At 39.1% G+C, this 18,182-nt stretch overlaps 2 protein-coding genes across 2 annotated transcripts; both read left to right on the top strand.

The window, feature by feature from the left end:
- The first annotated feature begins 8,769 nt into the window (after nucleotides 1–8,769).
- On the top strand, nucleotides 8,770–9,708 carry LOC129562861 (olfactory receptor 11H6-like). Its single transcript, XM_088840359.1, has one exon. The coding sequence runs from the start codon at nucleotides 8,785–8,787 to the stop codon at nucleotides 9,706–9,708; it is 924 nt and encodes a 307-aa protein (XP_088696485.1). The 5' UTR covers nucleotides 8,770–8,784.
- A 6,071-nt stretch (nucleotides 9,709–15,779) lies between these two features.
- LOC129562909 (olfactory receptor 11H7) lies at nucleotides 15,780–16,724 on the top strand. Its single transcript, XM_055436396.2, has one exon. It carries the CDS (start codon nucleotides 15,780–15,782, stop codon nucleotides 16,722–16,724), a length of 945 nt encoding a protein of 314 aa, XP_055292371.2.
- The last annotated feature ends 1,458 nt before the right edge of the window (nucleotides 16,725–18,182 follow it).

Genomic DNA, 18,182 nt, shown 5'->3' with positions numbered 1-18,182 from the left:
ATACAAACTAATCTACATGAGAACAAGCATAAAAGATTAATTTAGAAAGACTTCATATACTGTTGTTAATTTTCCAATGCACACAGTAAAGAAGACTTTTTTAGCGGATTCCGTTCATGTTTTATTCTTCAACTAACCTGGCAGAGCTAAACCACAGCTGATTCAGATTGCATCCTAAGTATAATAACAATATTTTCAACATGAATAACTTCTTAGATAGTAATATGAGGGCATTATATTTGTCCTATTTCACACACTGTTTTAGTTTTGATTATTAGGGGAAGGAGGTAAAGCTAGACTAAGAGAAGTTATCCTAGGTGAATCATCATCAGTGTACTGAAGGCATTTCTTAAGACAGTGCAATATCCTTTAAAGTGAATAAATAATTGAATTTAAATGTCTAATAGATACATAACCAAAAGATTTAGTAATAGAAAAAGTTTTTATCCTCTTAACTCCTCATGGTCCAGAATCTTCCAGATTAGGGACAGACTGAAAGTTTCATGCTTATATAAATTATGTTTTAACATCATATAAAATAGTAATTTTTTTCAATTCAACAAAAATTTATTGAGCATCTATTCCAGATACTCTCATAGGCATTAGAGATACACTATGACTAAAATGGTCAAAACACTCTGTGTGGAGTTTATTTTCTAGTGAGGGACAGACAATAAAAAATAAGCAAGAATGTAGTTATGTGGGAAAGTGATAATATGGAGAAAGGGAAAGGGAGACAGGAAGTGAGGGAGAAAAGGTTGAAATTTTAAATAGGACCATCAGGGAAGGCCACTGGGAGAAGGTTTCATTTAAACAAAAGCTTGAAGGAGGTGAGGGAATGAGCTGTGTGCATAGCTGAGGGAAGAGCATTCCGTGCAGAGGGAGGCAAGTTCTCCATAAGACCCTGAGGCAGGATTGTGTTCCAGTAACAGCGAGTAGTTTGGTTTGGTTGGAATAGAGAGATTAAGAGGGAAATATCAGAGATGAAGTCAAAGAGAACATACAGAGGGCCAAGCTGTACAGGCCCTTGTGAGCCATAGTAAGAATTTTGAATCCTGAATGAGCAGGAAAGCCTTTCTGAGCAGAGTTTTGAGCAGAGGAATAATAGAATCCCATTATATTTTAAAAGGGTCATCACCATGGTTTCATTGACAACAGACTAAATAGAGGCATGGGCATTTTAAAAATTGTTTATTTCTAGTTGTCAAATAAAACTTTGTATTTATTTTAAAAGGAATTTGTATCTGCAGCCTGATCTTGGGGATATATATTTGAGGAAGATGAAAAGTCAAGGAACTGGTTTGCCCAAGAGGAATGGAAAGTCCTCCTAGCCCCTCAGAAAGGAAATTCTAATTCTGGAATGATATTTCCATAACAAACTGGAGAGAGAATGGAGTTAGGAATCCACTCCTGAGGCTCTTCCGTCACAATCATATTATGATTAGATAGATATTTGCAAAATATTTTCCTATCTATTATTTCATTCTCATGTCAGCCCTGTGGAGAACAAAAAGAAGGTATGTATCTAATATTTGAAGAAATGAACTCAACAAGCTCTTATAGCTAGTGAGTAAAACCACTCAGGCCAGGACCTAGATTTTCTGTGTCCTAGTTTTCTTTCTCTTAGCCCACCACCTTCTCTTTAGGTTCAACTCTATTCAAACCCAGTGCCCCTTTTTAATCCCAGGTCACTCCCTTTTACATGATGCCTGATTAATCTTTTACACCATTTCCCTGCCTATCCCAGGTCTCTTTCAAAAGTCTCCCAGATGCCCAAAATTCTAAGCCCGTTTTCCTACATACATTATCTAAAACTCAGCTTCAGATGTCAATTATCCCTACAAATTTCATTCTTAATCCTTTCTCCAAACCATGCTCAACTAATTCCTGATCCTACTGAAACCCTTCCCAAACTTAGAAGCTCCATCAAACATTCCCATCCTTGGTTCAGTTCAGTTCAGTTCAGTCACTCAGTCGTGTCTGACACGCTGCTACCCCATGAATCACAGCACGCCAGGCCTCCCTGTCCATCACCGACTCCCGGAGTTCACTCAAACTCATGTCCATAGAGTCGGTGATGCCATCCAGCCATCTCATCCTCTGTTGTCCCCTTCTCCTCCCGCCCCCAACCTTTCCCAGCATCAGAGTCTTTTCCAGTGAGTCAACTCGTCACATGAGGTGGCCAAAGTATTGCAGTTTGAGCTTTAGCATCAGTCCTTCCAATGAGCATCCAGGATTGATCTCCTTTAGAATGGACTGGTTGGATCTCCTTGCAGTCCAAGGGACTCTCAAGAGTCTTCTCCAGCACCACAGTTCAAAAGCATAGATTCTTCGGCGATCAGCTTTCTTCACAGTCCAACTCTCACATCCATACATGACCACGGGAAAAACCATAGCCTTGACTAGACGGACCTTGGTTGGCAAAGTAATGTGTCTGCTTTTTAATATACTATCTAGATTGGTCATAACTTTCCTTCCAAGGAGTAAGCGTCTTTTAATTTCATGGCTGCAATCAGCATCCGCAGTGATTTTGGAGCCCAAAAAAATAAAGTCTGACACTGTTTCCACTCTTTTTCCATCTATTTCCCATGAAGTGATGGGACCAGATGCCATGATCTTTGTTTTCTGAATGTTGAGTTTCAAGCCAACCTTTTCACTCTCCTCTTTCACTTGCATCAAGAGGCTTTTGAGTTCCTCTTCACTTTCTGCCATAAGGGTGGTGTCATCTGCATATCTGAGGTTATTGATATTTCTCCCAGCAATCTTGATTCCAGCTTATGCTTCTTCCAGCCCAGTGTTCCTCATGATGTACTCTGCATATAAGTTAAATAAGCAAGGTGACAATATACAGCCTTGACATACTCCTTTTCCTATTTGGAACCAGTCTGTTGTTCCATGTCCAGTTCTGACTGTTGCTTCCTGACCTGCATACAGGTTTCTCAAGAGACAGGTCAGGTGGTCTGGTATTCCCATCTCTTTCAGAATGTTCCACAGTTTATTGTGATCCACACAGTCAAAGGCTTTGGCATAGTCAATGAATCAGAAATAGATGTTTTTCTGGAACTCTCTTGCTTTCTCCATGATCCAGAGGATGTTGGCAATTTGATCTCTGGTGCCTCTGCCTCTTCTAAAACCTGCTTGAACATCTGGGAGTTCTCGGTTCACATATTGCTGAAGCCTGGCTTGGAGAATTTTGAGCATGACTTCACTAGCGTGTGAGATGAGTGCAATTGTGCGGTAGTTTGAGCATTCTTTGACATTGCCTTTCTTTGGGATTGGAATGAAGACTGACCTTTTCCAGTCCTGTGGCCACTGCTGAGTTTTCCAAATTTGCTGGCATATTGAGTGCAGCACTTTCACAGCATCATATTTCAAGATTTGAAGTAGCTCCACTGGAATTCCATCACCTCCACTAGCTTTGTTCGTAGTGATGCTTTCTAAGGCCCACTTGACTTCACATTCCAAGATGTCTGGCTCTAGGTCAGTGATCACATTATTGTGACTATCTTGGTCATGAAGATCTTTTTCGTACAGTTCTTCTGTGTATTCTTGCCACCTCTTCTTAATATCTTCTGCTTCTGTTAGGTCCATACCATTTCTGTCCTTTATCGAGCCCATCTTTGCATGAAATGTTCCCTTGGAATCTCTAATTTTCTTGAAGAGATCTCTTGTTTTTCCTATTCTGTTGTTTTTCTCTATTTCTTTGCATTGATCACTGAGGAAGTGTTTCTTATCTCTCCTTGCTATTCTTTGGAACTCTGCATTCAGATGCTTATATCTTTCCTTTTCTCCTTTGCTTTTCGCCTCTCTTCTTTTCACAGCTATTTGTAAGGCCTCCTCAGACAGCCATTTTGCTTTTTTGCATTTCTTTTCCGTGGGGATGGTCTTGGTCCCTGTCTCCTGTACAATGTCACGAACCTCCGTCCAGAGTTCATCAGGCACTCTGTCAATCAGATCTAGTCCCTTAAATCTATTTCTCACTTCCACTGTATAATCATAAGGGATTTGATTTAGGTCATATCTGAATGGTCTAGTCCTTAACCCAATCTTTCATGATCTATACAGTGGTTGTTAAACTTCAGCGTGCAGCAGAATCACATAAAGGTTTGTCCAAAGTGGGTTTCTGGGCCCTATACTGAGAGTTTCTGACTTACTAGGTAGGGGTGGGACCTGAGAGTTTGTATTTTAACAGGTTCTCAAGTGATGTTAATACTGCTGGGACGGGGACATTTTTAGACATTGTTCTGTCCTTATACAGCCTCACTCATAAACTCAGTAGTGTTCTCTACTCGAGTTCTTGCTATGATCAGGTTTTCTGCCTCTTGTTTGTTCTCCTTAACCTGGTATCAATGAAAGAAATCATACTTCCTGTCTCTGAACCATTTCCAGTGCTAAATTTTCATTTTCACTAATATTGCATTATGTCAGTCAATAGCATTGCACATCCGCTTTACAAAAAGCTCAGTTTGTTTCAAACAAATGTGTTCAAATTATCCTTAAAATTTAAAAGGGAGATTCTTTCTTGTATGTTAAATATAACAAATTTAAGTAACTTTGTATAGACAAAGACTTTTTTTTAACTTAAGTCCTTACAGGTTAAATACCAAGAATAAAATGGATGTACTTTGGGGAAAAGATCACAGACACAAACATACATACACACACTCTTAAATACACACACATTCTTTCTTTCTCTTTCTCTCTTTTTTTAAAATCTCCTCTCTCATTAACCTGTCCCACTCTCTACCTCCCTTCCTGCACTCAGATCAGTTCTTTAGAGGAAGGTTATCACCACAAAGAAGAAAATTTTCCTGGCTTCTCTTGGATATTTATCCAGACCTCTGTATCTCACTAGTTAAACCACTGGGGAAATACAAACAAATATAGGGAGGATTAGATGGATGCACAGAGATACATGCACAGGGAACCAGGTGCCTCCCAATGAATACACTAGGGAACTACGGATCCTATTCAAGAGAGGCTTGCAAACTTAATAATCACTGGCATGAAAAATACACTTCATCTTGTTCAGAATACTAAAGGAAACAAGTCTCTGGAGCCGCAAATGCTCCTATCCATCCGTGAATGAACTTTTAAATGGGGTAGTGAGGACAATCTTGCGGCTAGAAATTCCCTCACAGCCTCCTCTTGGAGACAGAAACATCGTCAGGTATGGAAGGAGAGTCTGCCTGCGTCCTCCTGACACCCACTGCTGGAAGAGCACCTTATTCTTCTGTAAATCTGTTAGCTCTTTGTTCTCTACAGGAACAGGGTGTTAGGGCCTGCAGTTCTCTCCTCCCAACACACTCCTAAGGAGTTCTTGGGTGAAACATTAACATTAAAGGCTCACTCTGATATCACAGAATTCCCACTATATAACTCGCTTAAGGAAAATAGTGCTGAAATGTCTTGGATATTCTGGAGGGAGAATTAACTCTCCTTCAGTTAGAATGCAGCCTGAGTCTTGAATCTCTTTCTTTCTAATATTGGTCAGTAAAGTTTTGATTGACAAATAACTTCAGCTAGAGCAATTAAAGCAGGTTGTTACTATTCTTTCAGAATTGTCCGCCAGTGACAAGTGATGAGTAGAAACGGAAAAAAAAGTAGGGCAGCAGACTCTTCTGTCCTTTGGATTTATCTACAGGTTAACCTTAAAATATAAGTATTTAAAGAAAGAAGAATCCTTGCAATTATAATTTTTAAAGTGTTCTCCTCTGAGCAAGGTAGCTTAAATCCTAAGCAAGTGATTGGAGTTATAGAGGAGGACGTGGCTTCCTTATTAGTTCATATAGAAAGAACTGCCCAGGTTCCTTTTTCCTCCTCTTCTCTCCAACTGTTCATTTGTTGTATCACTTGAGGTGAATAGTAAGAGGTGGATTTAACATTTATCATTTGAGAGACTCCCCTAACGGTCCAGTGGTTAAGACTCTGCACTTCCACTGCAGGGAGCACAAGTTTAATCCCTAGTCAGGGGAACTAAAATCCCACATTCCACACAGGGCAGACAAAATAAATAAATAAATTCATCATTTGAGCTTATAAAAGATATACTTTGGAGCTGGAGGCAGTAGAAATGGATGCAGAGATTCCAAATCATCTGTGAAGTTCACTTATACATATTTCTCTGATCCAATATTCCACAGTAACTAAAACTTCACTGCAGCACAAACATCAAAAGGTCATAAACATTATGAAGTCAAATGACCAAGTGGGAGTTAAGATTTATGAGGCTCGGTTCCAAGTCAAAAACCATGAACTGAAATTATATTTCTCATCTTGGTGCCAAGAACTTTCCAGTTGATGAATACAGTTAATCAATTCATATCTCATGTCACTGCCTTCTGTCTTAAAAAGTCGAAAATATCTCACTTATGTCAAATAAAATTGGTTATCATGCTGCTGCATTCACTATGTAGATTTATCTAAGTTTAGTTCTAACTGGAATAAATGTCTTTTTTAGGTGCACGGCACATAGTTGGGTATATGGTGAAACACATAGTTGAAGGAAGCTCCAGTCACATACAGTGTGAGTATGCAAATGTGACAATATGGATAGTTACTATAAACCGTAAATTCCAAAAAGGGATGAATTTTATTTCCTATGCTTACCATTATTCCAGAATTTTCACACTGCTAGAAATATAATAAAAAGTAAATAAACATTTATGAAACACACAAATGAATAAGTAAAATGGATAACATGCTACAATTTAAATTCATTATTCAACATTTTTTGCTGAAAGCCTAGCAACTGTATTTTCCAAGCAAAATGACAGCATGTGGCCTGGCAAATATAAGTATAGTTATGGAAAGCATACTTGAAATTATAACTCTCCTATAAGTTTTAATACATATGGTCATTGCAATTGTAGTCCATTGAACTAAACTGCTTGGACAAAATTTAAATTTTCATGTTTATGAGTCGTGCTTATAGAGGCAACCTTTGTCATCATAATTCTAAAAATACTGTTAATCAATACAAATATCCAAAGCTACCTTGGCAATAAAACATTTATCCTCTGAGTTTGCTCCAGGTTTGCTGAACTACTGAGAATCAAGCCCTTTGTACTCTGAAGATTGTATAAACTGCAAAAGGATGAAACTTTGTATCTTAACAACGACATTATTAAAATAGCCAATTATCCTATTTTGTAGTTAATATATTATGGATTTTCAAATAATGATGGTGGCTTACCCAGTCAAATATTTTGATCTTTAACCAGGAAACTCTAGGACATAGAAATTAACCTATACCAATAGTTTTAGGAAGCTTTTTAGCAAATTATCCAAGTTTATAGTCCTGCCCCAAATCCTAAATCCGCCAGTATGAGAAACATCTTTCTGGTCTTAGCATAACCTAAAGTAACCTCTCTATTCATTATTAAGTTAAATTAGGTAAAAGCAAGATAATGAGCAGACAAGTTATGGTATTTAGGGCTTAATTCCTAGCAAAAATGAAATCATGTGGTTTTACATTCTAGAGAAATTGACATGTCCAGCTGCAAGTTACCTCAAGAGCCCAGTTACAGTGTGAAATAGTGCAGCTTGGGGGACACATACCAGGAAAATGATGGCTTCCAAGTGAAATCATGTATAGAGGACATAATAGCTGCCATCAGTTATTTCAGTCCCCACCATCATCATAATGGAAGAGGAATTAGATTTATTTTGTGTAGCTTCAACAAGGGGTATCCCAAGTAATAAAGGAGATTTTTTTTTCCCAACAAAAAATAGTGCTTTGGGAGAACCAGCTCCCTAGGAGGGGATTGGGTCAAACTATTCAACAAATCCAGAAGCCACATAGCAGAATGTGACCTAGAGAAAAATGGATAGATGGTTTTCAAACCATTTTATAGAATCCTGGGGATCTGCAGCACCTCCCTGAGAGCAGCAAAAGCAAGCAGGCTTAAGATTCCCACCCTGAATTTCCACTCTTACCTGCTTTTCAACTGGACTTCTACAGCTATTTGCTTCAGATCTATACTTAACTTTACTTCAAAGCAAAAAAGATGTGTCTAAAGTTTATATTTGTATGTAGGCTATCCAAGGGATAATGATTTAAACATAAAAGATGAAACGTTACTAAGAGTCAGGGTTAAAGCAATATTTACAAATAAGCCAGTGTACCTGAAAGTTACTGGTTTTGCACATTCAAGTAAACTCATTAAATCTCTGATATTCCATTTTCTTAATTATTAAAAATAATAATAATAAAGCACTCACCTCCCTACTGCTCAAAGGGGTATTGAAAGTAAAAGCAAAAAATGGAAGTGTTCATTGCTCAGTTCAGTTCAGTTCACTTCAGTCACTCAGTCGTGTCCGACTCATTGTGACCCCATGAATCACAGCACGCCAGGCCTCCCTGTCCATCACCAACTCCCGGAGTTCACTCAAACTCACCTCCATCGAGTCAGTGATGTCATCCAGCCATCTCATTCTCTGTCGTCCCCTTCTCCTCCTGCCCCCAATCCCTCCCAGCATCAGAGTCTTTTCCAGTGAGTCAACTCTTCGCATGAGGTGGCCAAAGTATTGGAGCCTCAGCTTTAGTATCAGTCCTTCCAATGAACACCCAGGACTGATCTCCTCTAGAATGGACTGGTTGGATCTCCTTGAAGTCCAAGGGACTCTAAAGAGTCTTCTCCAACACCACAGTTCAACTTTCTGCAACCCTAACCTTTGTACCTTTCCAGGCTATTTGTTAGCAAAACCTACAAATGTTCATGATTATTCATTGCTCTGTTAACTTCAGTTTCTCTAACAGCTTTGGGATTCCAGAATACAACAATGCATTTTGTGACTGAGTTTGTTCTCCTGGGTTTCCCTGGTGAAAGGGAGATGCAGATGTTCTTCTTCTCATTAATCCTGGTGGTCTATCTCCTGACGCTGCTGGAGAATGGGGCTATTGTCTGTGCAGTGAAATGGGACAGGAGGCTTCACACACCCATGTACATCTTCTTGGGAAACTTTGCCTTCCTAGAGATCTGGGATGTTTCCTCCACTGTCCCAAACATGCTGGTCAACATCCTCTCTGATACCAAGACCATCTCCTTCACTGGCTGCTTCATCCAATTCTATTTCTTTTTTTCACTTGGTACAACAGAGTGTTTCTTCCTATCAGTTATGGCCTACGATGGGTACCTGGCCATCTGTTGCCCACTGCATCACCCCTCCATCATGACTGGGAAGTTCTGTGTGGTCCTGGTCTGTGTTTGTTGGGTGAGTGGATTTCTCTGCTATCCAGTCCCCATTGTCCTTATCTCCCAACTTCCCTTCTGTGGACCCAACGTCATCGACCACTTTGTGTGTGACCCAGGCCCATTGTTTGCAGTGGCCTGCATCCCTGCTCCTTCCACTGAGCTGATTTGCTACACCTTCAACTCAGTGATTATTTTTGGCCCTTTCCTTTCCATCTCAGGATCTTATACCCTGGTACTCAGAGCTGTGCTTCGTTTTCCCTCTCATGAGGGTAGAACTAAAGCTTTCTTCACATGTGGGTCCCACCTAATGGTGGTGTCTTTGTTCTACGGAACGCTTATGGTGATGTATGTGAGCCCAACATCAGGAAACCCAGCAGGAATGCAAAACATCATCACTTTGGTATACTCAGCAGTGACTCCGCTCTTAAATCCACTTATCTACAGTCTCAGAAACAAAGACATGAAAGATGCCCTAAAGAAAATCCTGGGATTAAGAATTAATCAAAACTGAGACATCTTTAAAAGAGAAGCAGAATTCATCATTTCTGACCTTAACTATTTATAGTAACAATGATAGAGAATGGCTACAATAAGTCATATTTTGGCTCACAATAAAGGTAAAACCTTGTTTTTCACAGTTCCGTAGCAGTTCAAGTTCAGCTCTTCAATGATAAATGCTGAATAAACATTTTAAACATGTACAACATCACTGAGGAATTATATGGTGTTATTATATATAGATAGATAGATTTTTTATGTAAGTGTGATGTATCTTTGCTGGTTTAATCTTATCTGGTGAAAGAATCAAATGAATGTGTACTGGGAGCCTTTCAAGAATGGGTGCAATCCTCTAAATTCAGAAAATAAGTATTATTCAAGAAAAGGGGTCAACAGGCCACCAAGTAAAATACACAGTGATGGAGATTATCCATTGTTTGAGGTTGTCTTCACACCAAAAACAGAGTATACTTTATGCCTCTATCACTTACAGATAAAGTGCAGACTCTTCTTCCTGCCTTCCAAGTGCTCACTCAATAGATATTCCATTCAGTCTTCTCTCTTGCTTATCCACTAAGGCCCTGCACTTCACAATGATCAATCTTCTTATTTCACCTTGAATAATCTTTCCCCCAGTTGTGCATTTTTACTCACAGTGCTTCCTCCTAAATCAACTGTGACAACCCCATTACCACTTGTGGTATGGAGTAACAATGCCTTAAACATATTTTTGTGCTTCTCAGAAGGCTATCAGACAAAGTCTAAGAAAAATATCTAGAGGAAATTATACCAATAACAAATTCCATTTTTTTGCCCAAACCCCATGCTGTGACAGGAAAGTCAGAAACTAAGAGGCCAATCTACTTAAAATGAGAGAACACCTTAGTTACAGCCATCCTGGGAGTGAAATTAGGTGTTCATAGGGAGAACAGGGAGATAGGCCTTTGGTGCTCGGTGATGAAATACTCTAGTACAGTGTTTCTCAAACCTTTCCACCACCAAAGCATGGTTGGCACCAGTGGTCAGAAAACATGGGGCATGTAGAGACAATATTTTTTTTAATTAAAAAATTTATCTTAAAAATTATACTTTTTGTTTCATGGCATATACACCTATTTGGCATAATACAAAACTAACTCCTCTGAGGAAAACTGTCCCTTCCTCAGAAGATATTAATTAGGCACTTTTTGTATCCCACAGCACAAAATCACATATACTTGCTTGAAAAACACAGACTTAAGAAGACCACAGTGTCTCCCCAGAGTAGCACGTTATTTCTAATAATCCCTATGAGCCAACCTATCAGACATATTAATGAAACCTCCAAGCAAGAAGAAGGAAGGTCCTTAGGGGAAACATGAAAACTTAGAGGATCACACTTAAGAAAGAAATAACAGAATTCCCAACAGTGGCCAAAATGATGCATACATGAAGACCAGCACATAGTTACAACATACTCTGTAGGAAGCAGATCACCAGAATCTGTGGTGCAAGAGAAGTGAAAGAAGATATGCATGAAGTTCTCACCCAGGGCGTCCACATTAAGACCAGTGAAGGACAACCTATGGACTCCCCAGGATGATCTAGGAAAGCATCATTCTATTTAGGAGACATCTTCCCTGCTGGGTACTGCTCCTATTATACACCACAGGTAGGCCTATTTTCCTATACATCTGCACATATGATATACTCAAGAGACTGAGTATCAAAGAATATTGGTCTCTCTTTCAGCTTTAGAACCAAAAACAAAAAACAAAAAAAAAAACCTCAGAGAATTTAGATCACCATGGAACTCACATTCTCCAAAATAAGCACACTAAATGGTACCAAAGTCATCCACCTGTCTTTCCCTTTTTAGGAAGTGGCTGGGTCATCAACAATGGTATGACTTTAATAGATACTTTGAACAAAATAGTATGAAACTGGCTCCATCCATTGGGGCTGAACCCAAGAGAAAATAGAAGTGGAGGGCTTTTCTTGGAATCCTCTCTTAGCTTCTCCACCTTTGTCCACCCATCTGCAACTTCAGGAAAAGTAGCATTAAGAAATTCTTCTAATAATAAAATCAAATTAGTGTACGTGAAGACTGAGATTCACATAGGGTTTAATGGTGAATATATTAAGTATTGCTTCTCATAATTATGTTGGAAATTATCTGTGAAATTAATTTACAATGTTTTCACTACAGTTGGGTGATAGCTTTTCTGTGAGGTCTTTTTTATTTTTATTTTATGTCAAAAAAAGTGGTCTGTAGCTCAAATACTTTGAAGTTTTTGAGTCATAGTCTGTGACTCAGACTGTGAATTCAAGTCATCTGTTGCTGCTGTTCCAGAGGTAAGTGGCTACTCTTTGTTTCACCACTTTCTTGTTTTGTTAAGAAGAGTGGACACTAGCTTAAAAAGCACCAGGTTCCAATAGAGGGAGCCATCCTTTCAAATGTCTCACCAAAATGGGGATCAATGCAAATTAGTTTAGTTCTTCATAATCATCCCAGTTTAAAAAATTAAAAAGAATTTATCTCCATCTTTGAATTTCCTTCTCTTCCTGGTTTCTTGTTCACAGGACTACAAACTGCTCTGACACAACCATCTCAATGGGAAACTTACATTTGCTTCTAGATGAGGACTATAGTTCATTTTATGCATTACTAATTTAATGAGGCTGCAACATCTATATCATTGTAAATATGCTTATCTTTAAATAAGACATATATATTAAATATACAGCCTCACTGAATAGAAGGAATTTTTTCTATTTGATTATGTTAAATGAATACTATAAATATTCTGTATATACCACTTCACTTTCATATATCACTTTACCAAAATTATTTTTAAGGAAAATTTCTTCTTATTAGTCAAAAAAACTAAAGATATCTTGTTAAATGATGTCTAGAGATTTCATTATGTTAATGCCATCATTATGATCTTTATTCTGAGTTGTGTTTGCTTCTTAAGAGGATATCTTCTTTGGTGATGATATTCTAAAGGAAATAAGGGCAAATTTTGGAATGTTGGTAAATAATTATTTTTAAAACATCTTCAATTCAATTGTTTTCTGCTATTTTGAAAATTGAAAGATATTGTTTAAATAAAGTGGGACTTTCATGGTGGCCCAGTAGCTGAGATTCTGAGCTACCAATCCAGGGGGCCTGGGTTCAATCACTGGCCAGGGAACTAGACCCCACATGACACAACTAAGAGTCCTCAAGCTGCAACTAGAGACCCTGCGTGCCACAACTAAGACCCAGTGCAGCCAAATGAATAAGTATCTTTACATAAATAAACAGACAAAAATACAGTCTTTCAAACAGTGCATTTTAAGGGAACTTGTGACAGCAGTAAGAAGAGCTTTAGAAGAAACTCTCTTGGTTATTTTAGTGTTTTTTTTTTTTTTTTTTGCACTACATCTCATATGTTATATTCATCCTTCAGTTCAGTCACTCAGTACGTCCAACTCTTTGTGATCCTGTGGACTGCAGCATGCCAGGCCTCCCTGTCCATCACCATCTCCTGGAGTTTACTCAAACTCATGTCCATTGAGTCAGGGATGCCATCCAACCATCTCATTCTCTGTCGTCCCCTTCTCCTCCTGCCTTTAATCTTTCCCAGCATGAGGGTTTTTTCAAATGAGTCAGTTCTTCGCATCAGTTGGCCAGAGTATTGGAGTTTCAGCTCCAGTATCAGTTCTTCCAAAGAATATTCATCCTTAATGACATATATTTTAAGTGTATATGGAACCAGACAAATTAAGCGTTAGTCATTCAGTCATGTCTGACTCTTTGCAACCCCATAGACTGTGTCCCACCCAAGCTCTTTGGTCCATGGGATTTTCCAGGCAAGAATACTGGAGTGGGTTACCATACCTTTCTCCAGGGGATCTTCCCAACCCAGGAAACAAACCTGGGTCTCCTGCATTGCAGGCAGACTTTTTACTGTCTGAGCATCCAAGGAAGCCCTGTGATAAATTATGTGAAATTAATCATAATGAGGTGAACAATAATGGCTTTCACTGCAAAAAATAAAGGATTAAATACCAAGTTGTAAATGAGCCATGGTGCGATATAACTGTCTTTAAATAAGAGATTTTCAAAATATATTAAATAATTTATTATCTGAATATTCTTTTTTATTTTCTTCTGGTATCATAGGGGAAAAATGATAGAAAATCTCCTAATGAAAATAGTTCAAAAAAAAGAGAGAATCTGAAATAATAATGCCAGAGCTAAAATCACTTAAATCTGTAGGAAGTGTCAGATTCAATCTATTTTTTAATGATAGCCTATGTGTCCTCTCATTTTGAACTGAATGGCATTAATTGCCCTTATATATGAAGTTTTTACTAAAAAAGAAAAAAAGACATAAGACATGAGACAAATAATTTTTATCTCTATTTCAAGATTTCTTTATTTGAAAAAGAGATGAAATTTAACAGATTTGGTCCACTGGTAAAGAAAGTTCAAGCAGCCTAGAGTTATACTTTTACAAAGAGTCAGGGCCAAAGGGCTTATTTGGAATAGGACAGTTCAGTTCAGTTCAGTTCAGTCACTCAGTCGTGTCCAACTCTCCGCGACCCCATGAATCACAGCACGCCAGGCCTCCCTGTCCATCACCAACTCCCGGAGTACACTCAAACTCATGTCCACAGAGTCGGTGATGCCATCCAGCCATCTCATTCTCTGTCGTCCCCTTCTCCTCCTGCCCCCAACCTTTCCCAGCATCAGAGTCTTTTCCAGTGAGTCAACTCGTCACATGAGGTGGCCAAAGTATTGCAGCTTCAGCTTTAGCATCAGTCCCTCCAATGAACATCCAGGATTGATCTCCTCTAGAATGGACTGGTTGGATCTCCTTGCAGTATAAGGGACTCTCAAGAGTCTTCTCCAACACCACAGTTCAAAAGCATCGATTCTTCGGCGATCAACTTTCTTCACAGTCCAATTCTCACATCCATACATGACCATGGGAAAAACCATTGCCTTGACTAGACGGACCTTGGTTGGCAAAGTAATGTCTCTGCTTTTTAATATACTATCAAGGTTGGTCATAACGTTCCTTCCAAGGAGCAAGCGTCTTTTAATTTCATGGCTGCAATCAGCATCTGCAGTGATTTTGGAGCCCAAAAAAATAAAGTCTGACACTGTTTCCACTGTTTCTCCATCTATTTCCCATGAAGTAATGGGACCAGATGCCATGATCTTTGTTTTCTGAATGTTGAGCTTCAAGCCAACCTTTTCACTCTCCTCTTTCACTTTCATCAAGAGGCTTTTTAGTTCCTCTTCACTTTCTGCCATCAGGGTAGTGTCATCTGCATATCTGAGGTTATTGATATTTCTCCCAGCAATCTTGATTCCAGCTTGTGCTTCTTCCAGCCCAGCGTTCCTCATGATGTACTCTGCATATAAGTTAAATAAGCAGGGTGACAATATACAACCTTGACGTACACCTTTTCCTATTTGGAACCAGTCTGTTGTTCCATGTCCAGTTCTGACTGTTGCTTCCTGACCTGCATACAGGTTTCTCAAGAGGCAGGTCAGGTGGTCTGGGATTCCCATCTCTTTCAGAATGTTCCACAGTTTTTTGTGATCAACACAGTCAAAGGCTTTGGCATAGTCAATGAAGCAGAAATAAAACCTGCTTGAACATCTGGGAGTTCACGGTTTACATACTGCTGAAGCCTGGCTTGGAGAATTTTGAGCATGACTTTGCTAGCGTATGAGATGAGTGCAATTGTGCAGTAGTTTGAGCATTCTTTGTCATTGCCTTTCTTTGGGATTGGAATGAAGACTGACCTCTTCCAGTCCTGTGGCCACTGCTGAGTTTTCCAAATCTGCTGGCATATTGAGTGCAGCACTTTCACAGCATCATCTTTCAAGACTTGAAATAGCTCAACTGGAATTCCATCACCACCACTAGCTTTGTTAGTAGTGATGCTTTCTAAGACCCACTTGACAAGATTTACCCAAAACATGTTTTAGAATATTTGATACATTTTCCTGAATGAATCAAACTGCCTGCCCTAAGAAAAATTTCAAATGCCTTAGTAAAGTGAGTTGTCTATCTGTCTTCTCTCCACAGTCTGGGGACCATGAATAAGTCAGGAATATCTACTGTGACACAGTTTGTCTTGTTGGGCTTTCCTGGTCCCTGGAAAATGCAGATCATCTTCTTCTCAATGATTCTGTTGATCTACATCTTAACTCTAACTGGGAACATAGCCATCATTTGTGCTGTGAGGTGGGACCACCGACTCCATACCCCTATGTACGTGTTCCTGGCCAACTTCTCCTTCCTAGAGATCTGGTATGTGACCTGCACAGTCCCCAATATGCTGGTCAACTTTCTTTCCAAAACCAAAACCATATCCTTCTCTGGTTGCTTCACACTATTCTACTTCTTCTTTTCCCTGGGCACAACTGAATGCTTCTTCCTCTGTGTCATGGCTTATGATCGCTACCTTGCCATCTGTCATCCACTGCACTATCCCACCATCATGACTGGGAAACTCTGTGCCATTCTAGTATCCCTTTGTTGGCTCACTGGTTTCTTAGGACATTCAGTTCCTATTCTCTTCATTTCTCAACTACCCTATTGTGGTCCCAACATCATTGATCACTTTCTGTGTGATGTGGACCCACTGATGGCACTGTCCTGTGCTAGATCACCCACTATAGAGCATGTATTCCATTCTGTGAGCTCTCTTATCATCATTCTGACCATTTTGTACATCCTTGGATCCTATACCTTGGTGCTCAGAGCTGTGCTTGAGGTTCCTTCTTCAGCTGGGTGGCAAAAGGCCTTTTCTACCTGTGGATCCCACTTAGTTGTTGTATCTCTCTTCTATGGAACCATTATGGTGATGTATGTGAGCCCCACATCTGGCAACTCAGTTGCTATGCATAAAATCATCACACTGATATACTCTGTAGTGACACCAGTCTTAAATCCCCTCATCTACAGCCTACGCAACAGGGACATGAAATTTGCCCTCCATCAGGTCCTCTGTGCAATGAGAATTATGAAAACTTCATGAAAAGGTTTTGTGAAACTCGGTGACTCTCTTCCTGCAAGTGGTAAAAAAAAAAACATTTTCTTCCAATCCAAACTGACTTGGTTCTATTCATAATCATCATGGTACTTTTGTGAACAGCAAGATTTATCACATATTTGATTATATTCCGATGCACTTTTAGTTTCATAAACGTGGTTCCATAGGAAGAGACTGCCACCTGACCATATGGTAAAAATAACTCTTAAAAATTCTTAATATTTGCTTCCAGGAAGATTTCAACTTTTTCATTTTGAAATCTCTGGCCACACAATTTTAAGAAATACAAATCAAATTGGTTATTTGCTTGCATGGCTGTCTAACACTTTGTTTAAAGGACACGTAACACAGTGACTTCTCTGGTGGTCCAGTGGTTAAGACTCTGTGCTCCCAATGCAAGGGAACCAGGTTAGATCCCTGGTCAGGGAACTAGATCCTGCATACTGCAACTAAAGATCCAGCACAGGGAAACAAAGCTCCCACATGCCACAACTAAGACCTGGCACACCCATATAAATTTTTTAAAAGACACATAATTCATAAGATGTCCATTGTCCTGAATTTTTGATAAAACTCCACACATCACTGTCGGATACACTAAGAGATTATTAAGCCAGTGTTACAATTTTTAGTTCATTGTCTTCATCAATAGCATACAAGGGGAGAACTAGAAATTTGTTAGAAACTATAAGTAAGAATATTGTTGGTGAGATGTCAGTATGCAATCCTCATAGGAAAATTAAGATTACATTAAGAGATCCATTCAGAGGGCTTGCCCTTGTCCCCTGGAGTTTAAGAGACACATGTTCTGCCTCTAGTTCACAACTGGAAAAAAAATTTTTAAGACTATAGAAGAGCTGGCTATGAGAGCAGAGTAGAAAGAACTGGGTTATAACTGGAGGAAACTGAATTCTCACCAATAATATCACAAATATAGAATTTTTTGGCCTAGTTGAAACTCATAGAAGGTAACAAATTTGAAACATCTTGAAAGAGATCCCTCCCAAAAGTAATAGCTGGAGAAGTAAGGCAATCCCCAAAGTTAGTCTATATGGAATGGGTCACTAGAATCCAGAAATGAAAGAAATCATAAGTAGCCAGTCAATGAAATATTGCCCACATTGGGGAACTGAAGTTTAGGATGCTCCCCTCCTCACCAAAAAACTAAATAAATCCATGAAATGAAAATTAACATACAAGCTTCTGTCAAGCCTGTTATACGACAATACCAGTAAAGGAGAAGCCTTCCTACCATTACTTCTCTCCCCTCTCAAATCTAAAGTAACCAGAGGCAGTATAGACTTGTGGGAAGGGAGAAATGAAAGAGCAGAGCGGAAAGAAGCAGATCAAAAGAAGTAGAAGCCTGAGTCAGGCTGTCTTGAGGAATAAGTTTTAATTTGTACAAAAAATTAAAATGTGGTATCAGATTCTACCTGGATTTTA

This window comes from Moschus berezovskii, chromosome 9 (genome assembly GCF_049115385.1).
Source record: "Moschus berezovskii isolate FMDL1 chromosome 9, NW_MosBer_1.0, whole genome shotgun sequence".
In the NCBI taxonomy this organism is placed as follows: domain Eukaryota; kingdom Metazoa; phylum Chordata; class Mammalia; order Artiodactyla; family Moschidae; genus Moschus; species Moschus berezovskii.
This window is presented reverse-complemented; position numbering and strand designations above follow the sequence as displayed.

Excerpts from the sequence above, each read along its gene's own strand:
- LOC129562861 (XM_088840359.1), top strand. The coding sequence starts at position 8,785 with ATGCATTTTGTGACTGAGTTTGTTCTCCTGGGTTTCCCTGGTGAAAGG.
- LOC129562909 (XM_055436396.2), top strand. The coding sequence starts at position 15,780 with ATGAATAAGTCAGGAATATCTACTGTGACACAGTTTGTCTTGTTGGGC.